The 14,893-nt window shown below is 45.7% G+C and overlaps 1 protein-coding gene across 3 annotated transcripts in view; it reads right to left on the minus strand.

Moving 5' to 3' along the window:
- The window catches only part of LRCH2 (leucine rich repeats and calponin homology domain containing 2), a 1,103,616-nt gene that overhangs the window by 584,813 nt on the left and 503,910 nt on the right, over window positions 1–14,893 (minus strand). For all 3 annotated transcript variants that reach the window (XM_085607858.1, XM_085607859.1, XM_085607857.1), the window contains exon 9: window positions 12,272–12,372. In XM_085607858.1, coding sequence (XP_085463984.1) covers window positions 12,272–12,372 — 101 coding nt within the window. The remainder of the gene's footprint in view (window positions 1–12,271; window positions 12,373–14,893) is intronic.

Here is a 14,893-nt window from a genome sequence, read left to right on the forward strand (position 1 = left end):
TTTAGATTTCAGGCGTAGTAATGTATCACCTGTTGGTGTATTCCTTTTTTCCCTTTCTTCGAAAAAGACTCTCAGTCTGATGTTCCTAAAAAATGCTGCCAGTTCCTGCCGTAATTTGAAATTATTGGGCACATTTGTGGGGACAAAGCCTATTCCCTTGTTCAAGAGCTTCTGTTGTGGTGCAGTTAGTGGTATATTCGTCAGGTTCACTAGTGACCCTCCCTGCTCGTACTGGGGCCTGGGGTTCTGTGCCAATGCTCCTGGTCACCCATTGGTCTAGGTCCTACCATGTTACTCTCTGTTGACCTCTGCCTCTTCCTTTGCCTCTGCCTAAAAAAGGTGGTTATGGCTGAGGGAATAGGGGGTTCTGGAACCCTTGCTGTTGTGGGGGTAACATTCCCGGCCAGCCAAAGCCTTGGTTCATATAACCCTGGTATGGAATCTGGTACACTGGACATGGTCCCCGATGGAACCCCCGTCCTCTCCCCCTTCTACGTGGGTTGGACTCGTAATCGCTACCATCACTGCTGCTACTCTGGGTGTCTGGTTCTCTTCTTCCTCCCTAGGGGCCCCATCTCATTTCTGCCGTTTTTGTTGCACATATTCATCATTTATATAGGGGTACACTTTTTCTTTAGAGATGCGTTTTAAGTCTTTCTGCAATTTGGTGATCTTTGCTGCCTTATGTATTCCATGTATTCGCCCAGTTCATTGTTGATCTCCTCCAGTTTTTGTTTGTATGTGCCTATTACTACATTAGTTTTTAGGCCTGTGTTGCTCGTCTGTATCTCAATCACCAGTGTACCCGCTAACCTCTTCACCGTGTTAATTATGAGGATCAACCAATCCCTAGTGCATTTCCAGGCTAGAAGAGCCCAGTCTCTCCAGAAAGCTGGATCTTCAAGGAAGATCAATGGTTCACTTGTCACCAGTAATCCCAGAGGTGCAGCATTACCCCTTAGGAATTCAGTTAGTATTGTGCCATGTAAGATGGTCTTCACATGTGTTGTTTTTTATTCTAGTATAGTGTTCTGGGTTAGGACTTGATTTATTGTGGTGTACCCCAGTAACGAGGGTCTCACAAGGATTTCTGCCACTGCTTCCCCGCAAAAACAATAGACCTTTTTCCTCTGCCATAATTGTCACAGGTCTCTAAATTAAATTACCTGCAACCCAAATGTAGTGATGGGATCTGTCAACCCCTGCGGTGAGGTTTCACACTTGTAAATCCCCTGCGACTACGCTGCCCCTCTAACTACATAACACACAAAAAAGAAGGGAGGAGAGGTTACATTTCCACCCCGGCCTCCCCAGTTACAATCTATATCACACAATAAAAAGGTAGGAAAGCTACTTCCGGTGGTGGTATGTGATCAGTGACTAAAAACTGCCCTCACTCACAAGTTTGTATCATGCTTCATCATCAGGCTTGCTAACTGACACCCCTGAGCAGACCAACGCCTGGGGTGGAGTTAAAGGGAGGGAAAGACAATACAAACATAAATTTGTGGGATCACCAAAGTGAAGTGCAGTTTGTGAAAGTTAAAACTAGTTTGAGCGTCTCCCTAATTCTAAATTTATTCCTGGGCCACCTGGCCAGGGTTCAAAAAGTAAAGGATGGTGGTGACAGGAACAAATTTGGATACCTTCACCCCTCCTTACTGCGAAGGTGTCAACATGTTTCTGCATTTTCAAATGCGCCCACAGTGTTGGGTCACTCGGGCATTCATCAGAACCTTCAAGATCCAAGAACACAGTACCCTCTAATCCTTAGTTAGGATCCCTCCAAATTTGTGTTTTTATAATTCACAGTCTCGTTCAAAATCTATAAAGAAAGGGGAACTTCCATCAGATTAACTTGCTCTAAAAATGTAAATATGTAAGAGCAAGGAACGTTTCACAGTACTGTATCTCCTTATATCTCACAACAGGCGTGCAGCAACACTGTGTAGAGCCCCATGTTATTTCATTTGGGAGCTCTTAATATCCATATAGGAATATTTAATTATGGAGTAATTTCCATTACATTAAACGGCAGGAGTCCATCACTTTTATTCCTAGAGCGCGTGAAAACCACGCGTAAAATTAAGACAGGGAAAAAAATTCTTACACTCACTGAGTTCCATTAAATGTTCTGCTCGAACGAGCTAGGGAGTGGGAGCGGCTACTTGTAGTCACAAACTACGCGGAGATAAAAACATGTATGTTAGGTTAGGTAGTGGGCAGCCCCACGCTCGTCCCTGATCTTCCCACACTCTAGGAATCAAGAGCGATATATGGTGGCAGAAAGGGTAACCTATAAGGCCAGAAGGTGCCCGAAAATGTTCAACAAAATCTGGACCCCGTGGTTGACATACTATGGACTTAAGGCAGCGGAGGATGAAAATAATCATTCAACCCATACCTAGCTGTAGGAAGGTGGCAGGGTTGGGAAGTGATCGCTCCCGGGTTTCACTCTAAAAAAAAATCAAAAACTTAATAGCAAACCTGGAAAGACTCGACACCCGAGTGTTGTTGCGTGCTGTATATTGAGTTGCGGGACATGTACTTGAAATTTCGAATGCAGATCTCATGAAAATTTTACAGACTGCTCACTTGTACTTGTCAACACTGTGCAACAGAACTGTAACTTATGTATCTCAACACAATGGCTGCTATGTTAATAAAAACAGTTAAAAAAAATACTAATGCATTGGTTTTGAAACCGTAATGATTTCTTCCCTCTTGAAAAAACATTCACTACTACATATACATTGTCTCGTTGTTCTGTTTCCCTAGAGGAGTGGTTCTTCTTTCTATCACCATTCCTGATGGTTACTTTTCAGGGGGGGGGGTATCAAGGGGGGGCGAGGAGAGGATCAATATTTTACTTTATGACCCTCATTTTCATCTTTTCTTTTGATTCAATTCTATGTACATTATTTGTCAGCACTGATAGAGATGGTACTCCCATACAAGTGTAGATACAGGACATAGAAAATGTTCTGGGCCACCCCAGAATCAAAGGTGGTTCATATGCAGACTTCAAGGTCACTCTGGTAGAGATGATGATACCTAGCTTTTAACTTGCTTACTATCGATCCAGACACTGCATGGAAGCTTGAACCATAGAACCCTTAATACAGAGCCGGGGGGGGGGGGGGGGGGGGATTATTTTGATGACATCCCCTTCGCAAAACATTAAAGTAATCTCCCTAAATGTAAAAGGAATCAACCACCCAATCAAAAAAGGAAAATCTTTGACTATTCGTGCAAACAGAAAGGGGATCTCATCCTTCTTTAAGAAACCAAGGTTGATTCCACACAGGTCAACTCACTCGGTAACTACCAATTCTCAGACGTAGCATGCTCCACTGTGATTGGTAAGAAAAATGTGGTTTTAACACTGATCACCAAGAAATCTAGAATAGAGTTAGTATCACGTTTCTCAGACACACAGGAAAGATGGATTCTTTCCAAACTAGCCAAAAATAACCAAGAGTTTAAAACCCATAAGTCACCCCTTCAGCAGGTCCTTCAGCCCTGAGGGCAGAATGTGTGGCTATCAGTGTGAGGGTGCCCCTGCATGAGTTGGACACCCCTACAAACGCTGGAGCCGATTATCCAGGCTTTGTAGGTGCGGTCAGCCATTTTAAGACCTATATTGGACATCAGTCATCAGTCATAGCTGCACCAAACCTGGGAATGTTTGGTATCAAACATGTTGGAATCATACCTCAACACCAATTACGATGTTGGAGGTATGATCCCACGTACTGGGGGGCCCTTAGGGGAGCTCCCTGTATTCCCGGTTACAGCCTTTCAGGGTTTCCCAGCAAGCTAATGCTGCTGCTGAAAACAGACACGGTTCTGCCCTCCTGCTGCTGAGCCGAGTTCGAGCAGGGGAAGGTAGAACAATAGGCTTCCTGCCACAGGGAGGGGTGACCACCTCTCAGACAGGACTTAGTGTATTGGGCTGGGGTGGATGCACTTTCCAGCGCAACCAGATGCACTGAATTGCACATTTGGGGCCCTTCTTGCATACTCCGGTTTGACACAGTTCAAGAACCTTTGGTTTCCGCTCTGGTGCCAAACTGGACAAAATACATGGAAGTATTCTCCCCTCTGTTCAGCCCTTCCGCTGGGAGAGACCCCCAAGTCCTTCCAACCCTTTTCCTTGGGTATTTAAGGGCTCCCCTGTGAGAGGGTCCTCAGATTCGTCGTGGAAAGAGATTCATCTCTGAAATTAAGACACTCTTCGACCATCTGGACACTTGGACTTCACCTGGATCCGAGACTGCATCAAGGAAGATTCCTGATGCTCCTGGTCTCGCTGTTTTGCAAGTCTTCTGCCTCGTCTGTGGCTGTGCTTTGCTCAGGTTCTCCAGAAGACCTGTGGGCATCAAGGACATCCAAAGAAATCTCCCTGGGACTGAATGTGTCAGACCCCTGCATCTGCAGGCACCGGAACAAAGCTGCCTGGTCTACTGCTTCTATCACCCTATGAACCTCCCTAGGCTCAGCAACACAGGTGGTGGTTCTGTGGTTCTCCAGAGGACTGACCTATCTCCCCTGCAATTTGGAGGACAGTATCCCCCGTTGGAGTCGCTGGGACCAAACTCCTGTGCAACACGTCGACTTCCCTTGCCATGGCTTGTTGGCTCTGCACTCCAGAGATCTTTGAGCTACATGATGCTCCAGCACCTCATCTCTCGAAGATCAGCACCCTCACTAAGGTTCTATTTTGCGACTCCTGTGCCTTTGGCATTTGGGTCCTCTCAGGGGTCTGCTTCTGCGTTGGTGGACTCCCCTGCTTGCTCGAGGCCTGCTCTGACTCTCCTGCACTTGGGGAGTCCCTTGGACCTTGCTGGTCCCAACAATTGCATCTGGTCGTCCACGCCAGCTGAGGCTGCCAAGGCTTGTTGGTGCTCCCGCAAGTCACTGGCCACCTAGACACTGATGTGGGAAAGGCTCCTGGTCTTCTTCAGAGTCGTCCAGTCCCCACAGCTGCAGCAACAAGGTCCTCTTCAACTCACCTGAGCTCCCTGCCAAGGATGGGCACTGTGCTTCTGTGTCTCCTGGTCACCTCCGAGTGGTATAGACTGCCCTCTCTGCTTGCAGACTCTTCTCTTCTAGAATCCATCCTTGGACTTCAATGGACATCTTCAGAGACTTATCCAGAGGCCTTTCTACCCAAGTCTTCCACTGTCGTCTACCGGAGGTTCTGACATCAACTCACCCTCATGCACCCGGCTTCGCTGGTGCAGGTAACCTGGTTCCTGGGGCATCCACGGATGGGGTGGCTCTCCAATCTTCAGTTGTCCTGAGGGTTTCTTCGGGGTCCTCTGGGAAGGGTCCTTTTTCTTTAGAACCGTAATCGCGACTTCTCCATTGACATTTATTGGGCAGGCAGCTGTGTTTCCACTTTGCACACACCCTCTGTGGGGTTCCTGGGTACTTAGCTTGGGTAGTTCCTGGTTCTCCCAGCTGATCAGAGTCCTTTGGTTCAAGTCTCGTTCTTCCTTGCAACTCGCATTGTACTTCTCTAGTATATCGTTTAGTCTCTCCCTGTTGACCAGTGTATATTTCTGCTACTTACCTGATAAAGTATTTTCATTAGCATTGTTGATATCTCCGGCTACGAGATATCCCAATGTGATAGTGATTGTGTTGTGTAATAAATAGACTTATTTTTACGAACACTGTATGGTTCTATTTTATCTAATCTACACTATTGATTAAATGTGGTAAAAAAAGCGGCTTACACTCCTTCAAGATAAGCCTGCAGGCCGCTCTCCACAGGCACCACTTTGAGATCCTATGGTTATCAAAGACCACTAAAATCACCATAAGGTTGCCTGGATGAGTGCAAGTTGCATCACTCCTAGTGTGCACCATATACTAAGCTGGCCTCCTACAGGGACTTAATAGATTGTTCTAATCTACTCTGTACAGAATAAGACTTGAGTTTGGTGAAGGTAGAATACCTCATCATCAGTCCCCTCAGGCTTTTCCATAACAATTGGGCTGAAGTGAGCAATGTGCTGTTCCCCTCCATACATAAATGTGTGTGAGCAACAATTTATTTTATTTGTAGAGAGACTGTGTTAGAGCCTGGTCAGGCCATCCGCACAGTATTACAGTAGTCGGCAGGGAGTGATGTTTCAGAAAATAATCAAAATGTGATGAGCTACCACGGGGGTTGGAGAAAAAAGTGTATTATTTGTCTTCAGGATGTAGCATTCTCCAGATACCTATGAGGTTATTGTCTTTGCTGACATCCAACAGTACCGCTCCATCGCTGCTATTTAAGTGATCAATAGGCCCAGTTTGGTTGAAAACTGAACAGATGCCTGGCACACTCCAGTTGGGAAGAAATTCTGTCAGTATTCTCAACAGTCTAGCAAGGCAGCTGCATTTGCATATGTTAAGGGCTTATAAAGAACATACTATGAGCACAGAGTCTGAAGTCTTTAATTTTGCAAAGATGTATTTCCCGTCAAGATCACATTTGCAAGGTACCATGTGAGAAGGATATTTTGAGGAATATAGCTACACTACAATGTTTGTGGATTTGGGTCTGACATTTTCAGTGTCTGAAAGGGGTGTGCCTGCAATTATTATTGCCCACAGAGCCTACCCAGTCACATCTCAATTTCAGAGAGTCAGGCTCTGACAAGTGTGTTTTTTGAAGGCGAGAAATATCAGATCTTTTGGTTAGGCCTGGGCTATGAACTCCGCTCCATTTGTGGAGTCTGGAGAGTTTTTTGCTGGGTTCCTATAAACTCTGCTCTGGGTAGCAGCGTTTTTTTTCCTCACATGTGATCGCCAACAATAAGTTGGCGAGCGAGAGCGAGGAAAACCCAACGCTAGACCGCTTCCCAGCGAGATTTCTCAACGTGGGCGTTCACGGATGGTCGCTACAGCTAGAGTTGAGAAACATTCCGTTTGTGTTGAGAAAGCTGTCGCTCAAGTAGAACTTATACTTGAGCGGCAGAAAGAAGCAGCACTGTCTTGCACTGCGCGTGAAGCCGTCACGGCTGGTATGACTTGTGGGTGGGGATGCAGGTCATACAGACTAGTCAAGAAGACATGGAAAATCCAAGGTCCTATTCTAGCAGATTGTCCAGAACAGTTGTAGAGCAATGTTGATAGTAGCAGTCGGTGTCAGCAGTAGACTCTACTGGTCTGTAACACACAGAGACCCAGTGGCCCTAGTGGGATCAGTTGAGGGAAGAGGAGCCTTATATGTGTATCTTTATGACAGCTGTACTAAAATACATACTCTTGTACATCAGCTAGTTCATATACTGATGAAAATAGCATGGCCTCGATGCCCGTTATCAGGAATTTCAAGGTCGCTATTCACAGGTTGCGCATTGCGAAGTGGTGTGTATGGACTGTGTCCATAGTCTTTGACCCAGCCAAAAGTCCAGCTGAGAAGTCGTGATTAAAAGGGCATGTTGTCAGAGATAAGACTCCACAGAATAAATAAGGCAGTATGCTTCTCTTTCCAGCAGTTAGCCACCTCAGCTCTGCAGTCTGCACCCAAGCCAGTTGCAGGTATATCCGTTTCAGTTTTGATTTACATCGAGCTCCCATGTAAAGCCCCTTTCCCTGCTGCCCTCTATTGCTCTCTGGTAATTCAAGCAGGTATCTGTTCACCACATCGGTAATCGACATTCTGCCAGGCTCCAGTCCTCACCTCAGGCTCCAATAGTCATTCTAAGCTACTTTCTCCGCTCCACTGCTATCATAGATAAAGGTGAATGGTTAAGTTCAGCATACAGTATTCGATACCCTGGTTATCACAAATGCAAACATTTTATTTCTGCTTCCTTGATTAGATCAAATGGTCAGACCAAGGCATTGCGACCATAACCTGCATCAGTACCTCAGTGTAAGTCACAGACGGCGAACGACCTTTACAGCGCGGTCGTTACACCGCGGTATGTTTACATCGCTGTCATTACAACGCAAGTCGTTACAATGACTTGCGCTGGATGGCGCTACACACTAAGGAATAGTATGATTTACTATTCCAACCTCTTCCCTACTGTTACGTAGGCTGAAGTTGGAATAGTAAATCATACTATTCCTAAGTCCAGTGCCCTCCAGCGCAATTCGTTGTAACAACTTGCGTTCTAATAACTGCGATGTAACGTACCGGGGTCTAACGACTACTTTGTAACGTCACATATTCTGAGACACACATCTTTCACTCAGTTCACAGGTGTGTAGTGGCCACCTTCGGAAAATAAGTCCTCATTGGTTGGTGCAGCATTGATTTCTACTGAAGTTCCCACACATATGCTTAAGTGATGTGCCTTCATGTGTATAAACAGAGGTAGGTGTGTGAGCCCTTGAAAGCTCTAGCTTGTCTCGAACCAGATGCCGAGCTTTGGTGCAGCTCAAGGACCCTTGAGTGGAACACAATCGTAGAATATCCACTTAACCTTAAGCATAAACTGAGGCTGTGATCACCAACATTGTCATAGTGAAGCATCTCTGACGTATAGACAATTCTCCCATGTTGGTGTTTTAACATACTTTAAACAGAAAACATTAGAAGAGAGCAATTTAAAAACCTGCTCTAGAGCAGTAATGATCTCTGACTGATAAGTAAACAAAACCTAGAACAGTGATGTTACAAATGAATACAGATAACTTTAAGTTCCCTCTAAATAGAACTCCTGGGCCTTTGCAGACTTTTAAAAACAGGGACAAATGGCCGGTATTTTCTTTCAGAAAAGTGGCAACCCTTGGACGCAAGTGTGCCCCCAGATCTATAATCTTTAAGGTCTGGACAGTGTGAACATTGTCAGGGATGGCATCAACAGTGTAGTTAAATTTTTCAGAAGGAACTCCCAGACAAAAGAAATGCTAGCTTTTGCAGAGCACTCGACTCTGCAGGAAACTTAAAGTGGGTATAACATACCAGCCTCTTCTTTGGTTTCCCCACCAACCCCAGCACATTCGCAGCTGCTGGAATTATGCATTTGACAACTCTCCCAATGATGCATGTGAAATAGGAGATGGACTTTGGGACCTAGGGGTGGTAAAGACAGGAATAGGGGTGCTCTGAATTCTGAAGCACTGTCCATTCATCCTTATCTAGAGAAAGGAAAGCACTGCATCATCACATACCAGCAAGATAAGTGGACCCCGTCCTTCTCCACTTTTCTCCTAGTTGCTTTCCATTTTGGCATGTTGTGGCTGCTGTTGTTTTTTTATTGTGGGCTCGGCTCGTAATTGTGTTCTTAGAGCCAAGCCAGACCCCTGGTTCAGCCCATGAAGTGCCGCAGCTCACGCAACTCTATATAAACATGGCCTAAGAGATGCAGCAGCCCATGCATCATCATAACATAGCAGCCATCTTTGCTGCAGGCAAGCTCTTCCCCTTGGCCCAGCTCAGCCCCAATCCTTAATGGTCTGACCCACTGCACACTTTCATTCATCCAGAACATTCTGCTCTCGTCCAAATCCCTTCAACTTCACACACCAAGTTTCCGAACAGCTTCTTTTGCTTAATATATACATATATATTACCTACTGGGGTCACCAGTAGGTAGTTATAGTTAGGACCTTGTTTCCATAGGAAGAGCGTTTATTGTTTTACTAATAACTTTAGTGCTGTTTGATGAATCTTCACAAAATGTTCAATACAAGTTTGCCGATCGCTTCAGCTGTTGTCTAGAAAGTTTTGGGGTGATCTGTCATGCGGGGCTGAGAAAAAGGGGGGAGGTCCCAAAACACGTTTTACCCATGTTATTTCTCATAGGGTTTTGAGACACAACTACAGCCCGAACCATTTAATGTAATTAAACCAAATTTGGCAGAAAGCGGAGTCTTGGTCCAGAAAGAATGCCTTTTGTAATTTGGTGTAGATCTGTTCAGTAATTTTGGACTTATTAAAGTAAAAAGATTTGTGTATATCTAGAGATGCGGACCCACAGCGGCGGATCCTTGGAGCCTCCCACCAATTGGCTGGCTGCAACCTGAGGGGAAAGATGGGGCTGCAATTTTTAAACCAGGACTCAGGTCCTCGGGGGAAATACAATTTAAAAGTGATAGAAGGAGTCAGGATGGTTGTGCCCTGATCTTACGAGTCTGATAAAGGGGTCTGTGAGGGACCCTCCATGGGCACGAAACTGTCCAAAAACATTTGTTGGGGGCATGAGGTTAGGCAGATTCATAGGAGTGACCATTAGGACTCCTTATGTGCGCCGTGGCGAATCAAAAGATCCAGACTCCAATTTAAAAAAGCATACACTCACTCACAGACTCACACAACCACGTCTACACCCAAACAGCCACTTGCACACCCACTCACTGACCCACTCACTGACACACACCCACACATCTAGACCCACACTAACGCACATACCCACAAACCTCTCACATACCCACAAAACCACTCACACACACCCACTCACAGACCCCCCCTCAAAACCACTCACACACCTACTTACACACTCACACACAACTACTCACCCATACAACCACTCACAAACCCACAAAACCACTCACACATAGCCACTCACACATGCTTTCACACACCTGCACACACACCCGTACAATGCTCACACCCACCCACACTCATACTCGCACTTACCCACACAACCATCCCTACTGCCACTCACACACCCACTCACAGGCCCACAGCAACTCACACACACTCAAACACCCATTTACAAACTCACATACCATTACAGCCACTCATACACCCACTCACAGAACGACAAAACCACTCACACCCACTCAGACCCAGACAGCCACTAACACATGCACTAACACACACAATTGTACTGCCACTCACACACCTACTCACAGACCCACACACATCCACTGACATACCCACTTACACACCCACTCACATACCCATAATGACATTCACACACCCACTTACATACACATGCAGCCACTTATACACCCACTCAGAGACCCACACAACCACTCACACACCTATGCAGCCATTCACAAATCCACAAAATCACTCACACATCCGCTCACATACCTATCACACTCACCCAACCACAGATCCACTCAGAGACCCACAAAGGCACTCTCACACCCATGCAACCACTCACAGGGAATAGCATGGGGAAAAAACCTTTTTCTCTGCCCCTGCTTCACAGATCACCCTGCCACTTTTCCCGCAGCTGAAGTGAGAGTCATATTTTGCGGAAATTTCATGAAGATTCGTCAAAAGGCACCAAGAATATAGGCAAGTCAAAAAACCTTCCAACCAACCAACCAACCAACCAACCAACCAATATCTCTCTCTCTCTCTCTCTCTCTCTCTCTCTCTCTCTCTCTCTCTCTCTATATATATATAACAATACATCACTGGGCTGTTATAGTTATGAAACAGAATTAGAAAAAAACCTTATAAATTCACAAATAATCTAAAGGCTACAAGGACATTCTACAGATTTACACAAATAAAACCACATAAATTCAGCAGTTAGAGTTGTTTCAAGTACCTAGAACTTTTGCCTTAAGGTAGCTATATTTCACGCCACTCGTGTAAATCTACAAATCAGAGAACAAATGTCATTTCTAGTTAAGGTTTCAAACAAGATTCTATTTCTAAAGCCATATTTAGCAAGCAAAACCATTGCTACTTTTAACCAAGCCCCACCACCTTTGTGAAGATCTGTCTGGGGAAAGAGAAATAATGTGATCAGTCAAGAGTTGTAGCTGAGAGTTCCCAAGTGTGTTAGCACATTCAGAACTCCTTACTGTAGGCAGACTTTGGTGTGCTATAAAGTTCAAGAATTATAATTAACTCTGAATGAGGTGCCTTTTCCAGAAATTGCACATTTTAGTCTGCACTTCTCTTTAAAGTATTAGATACCAATTCACATATATTGAAGAGTTATTCTTTAGTTGAATGGTTTGTCAATTTGCAAATTGGCTTTTATATCAGCAAAGCTATTACATTGTTTAAAATGTGTTTCTGAAAGATTGAGGCCTTGACAAAAAACACAGAAAACCCTCATTTACAATGTTTATTAGCTCTAATTTGAACAAACTGGCCTTTCAAACTGAGATTTTAATATATTTAGAATTTGAAATAGACATTCTTTGGTTTCTTGGAGCTAGAAGATTAACTGGTTGAACCTCCAAGGCGGTGGTGGATCGTAATCTTGTCCTTGTAAAGAATCGAAGAGCATGCCTGCATTATACATGATCAGTGTTTACAACTCGTCATCGATGCGTCAAGCTTTATATCACAAATGAACTGTACAATACACAGTATGCCCATGATTTTAGAACAAGAGCTTACCTTCATATAAGATACAAATGGTCCACTAAGATGTACATCTCCTTGCTCAGGAACAGCAGAGTCTTCTGCATTTGGGTCAATGTAAACGTACAACTCCCGATCTTTATAGCAATGAGAAAAAAAGAAACATTATTTATTCCATGTCTTACAAACTGCATCATGCAGTCAACAAACAGTTAAACTACAGTTTGTCTAAGGCTGTGTTGCCGAATGTAATTTGTCTTTCATAATAGACACAGCCTATCAAGAGTCAAGGATGCTCTTAAATTAAAAGAAGGGCCTAAAAATCCTCTTTGTTTACCATTATGTAAATAGAAAAAATGGACAAATTGAGGGAAATGGACCCAATTAGGTAACAGACCAGTGGAGTTGAAATTGAAAACATATGCCTCAGATATGACAGAAGCTTCAATACCCCATCTTATGCCGTATATTAATAGCGCTTTCAGTTACTTTGATAGGGACTAAGGATCCACACCGTATACATTTCACCATGCTAAAACTAGCACCAGGCATCAGGTGGACTGTTTAAGACTTAAATGAAGATACCCACAATAGAGACCTAGAATTACAGATGGGTATATATTTCCTTTTCCATCATGGGAACTTTATTAGTAAATGCCTACAACCTTAGGCAGTTGACTCGTGTACTACATGAGTCCACAGGATTGGATCAGAAAATGGCACTTGTATCAATTTGCCTGGAGATGGACTTTGAGGCAGTCAAGTAGGGGTTATTTCTTGACGGTGCTACGAGGGATGGGCTTTGGCTCAGTCTTTCGGGATTGGGCGCGACCACTTTATACTAACCCCACAGCCTGTATCAGGGTTGGTGGGAGGTCTCGGATGCCTGGTCTGTAGAAAGGGGCACCCGACAGGACTGCCCCCTTTCACCGCTCCTGTTTGCTGTGGCGGTAGAGCCTATTGCGATTCTGCCACGTAAGGAGCTGGAAACCTGGAGAATAAGGGTTGTAGAACAGAACCACATTATCTCGTTACATGCAGACGATGCACTGATTTATATTTGATCGCCTGCAGAGGCGATGCCACTACTGATGCAGCATATGGCGGACTATGGCTAGCTTTCTAGTATCCAAGTTAACATTAAGAAGACCTTGGTATACCCGTTGGGGAGAATGGTGTTGGTGCCGCCAGAGCAGTTGCCTGATCTTGGTTTGGCAGACAGATATGGAGATGGTGATGTAGAAGGTATTGTGCAAGACGCCTTTCGACAGGGAATTACGACTATGGGACACTAAGCCCTTCAGATCTATAGAATAAGATATGTCTATGGACAGATGGAAAGACGTGGATGCCTTTTAGCAGGTGACCTATACCCAGGGCAAAGTTTTCTCACGTTCCGGGATGCACAAGACACATTTCATGTGGGATGGTGACACTTCCTCCATTTTGCAAAGCTAGACAACATGGCTAAGGTGATACGGCGCATGTACCCTGTGGCGCCGTCTGTAGGAAAGTAGGATCATAAGGCATAGTGATGGACTTGGCCCTTCTGGCAAGTTCACCCCTAGAACTTTTTGCAGTATCCTAGCCTTTTTCCTGTGTTGTACTAGTGGTTTTAGGCCTCTAGGCGCTTTCACACTGTGTCCCAGTGGAAAGCGCGTGCGCTCTGTGTATGGTTTGGTGAGACTGACCTGCCCTCCGATAGGAATGCATGGGGGAATGCATGGGGGAATGTATGTGTCCCTGGTAGTTCCTGATGCGTGGGGAGTGCAGGTGCGAGTTTGGTATGTGCGGACTCGTGTGATGAAATGCTGCGCGATGATGTGTGCGGCATCAATGTAGCTAGTGTAGAAGTGCCACTTCTAGACGCTGGCATAAATGTACAGTGACTGCCTGGCGTGTGATTGGCTGGTGTGCCTGGCCCCAGGAGTCAGGATGGGTCTGCCCCAGTGGTGGGTGGAGAGAGCTGCATGTTGATGAGTGGGAGGAGTATACCTGGGACCTGAAAAGGGCTGGGCTTTCCCCAAACAATGCTGGCTCCGCCCCCTGTGGTGCGACTGATGACCCTGGCCTATTCTGTGAATAGGGAGAGGGGCTGAGCAAAACAAAGTGCTCAGGAACCAGTTGCATCTGGTTCGCCCCTTCCCTGCACCTTTGAGAACAAAGGATTTGGTGTATAAGAGAGGGACTGTGACCCCATGAAAATGTTCTTGCTCTGACTCGAATCTACCAGGGGCGTGCTGCTGCTGGGGCCCAGGGGAAGGCTTGCCTCCCTGGGCCCTGCCCAGCCCCTGGATGCCCTGGCTACCTGGAAGACCTCTGGGACCTTTTTGGATTTGTTTTCTTCATCTCCAGGACCTTTGCAGCACTCTTCTGCGCCCTGTGAGCACTATGCTGTATTTATTTGTTTCCCCCCAGGAAAGGGGAATGCGTGGGACCTGTGCAGCGCTGAGCTGCCGTCTTTGGTTCCCGAGGGAATCCCCAGCGTGGGGATTCCCCTGTCCTGCCTTTAGCGGGAGCCCACCCCGCGCTTTTGCCTCTTTAATTGATTAATACTGAAGGCGGGAGCCCATCCCGCATACTTGTGCCATCGCGGGAGCCCACCCCGCTTATCTCCGTGGTTACACTACGGGAGCCCACCCCGTGTTGCCGCCGTTG

The sequence above is a fragment of the Triturus cristatus genome, chromosome 5_2 (genome assembly GCF_964204655.1).
Source record: "Triturus cristatus chromosome 5_2, aTriCri1.1, whole genome shotgun sequence".
Lineage (NCBI taxonomy): Eukaryota > Metazoa > Chordata > Amphibia > Caudata > Salamandridae > Triturus > Triturus cristatus.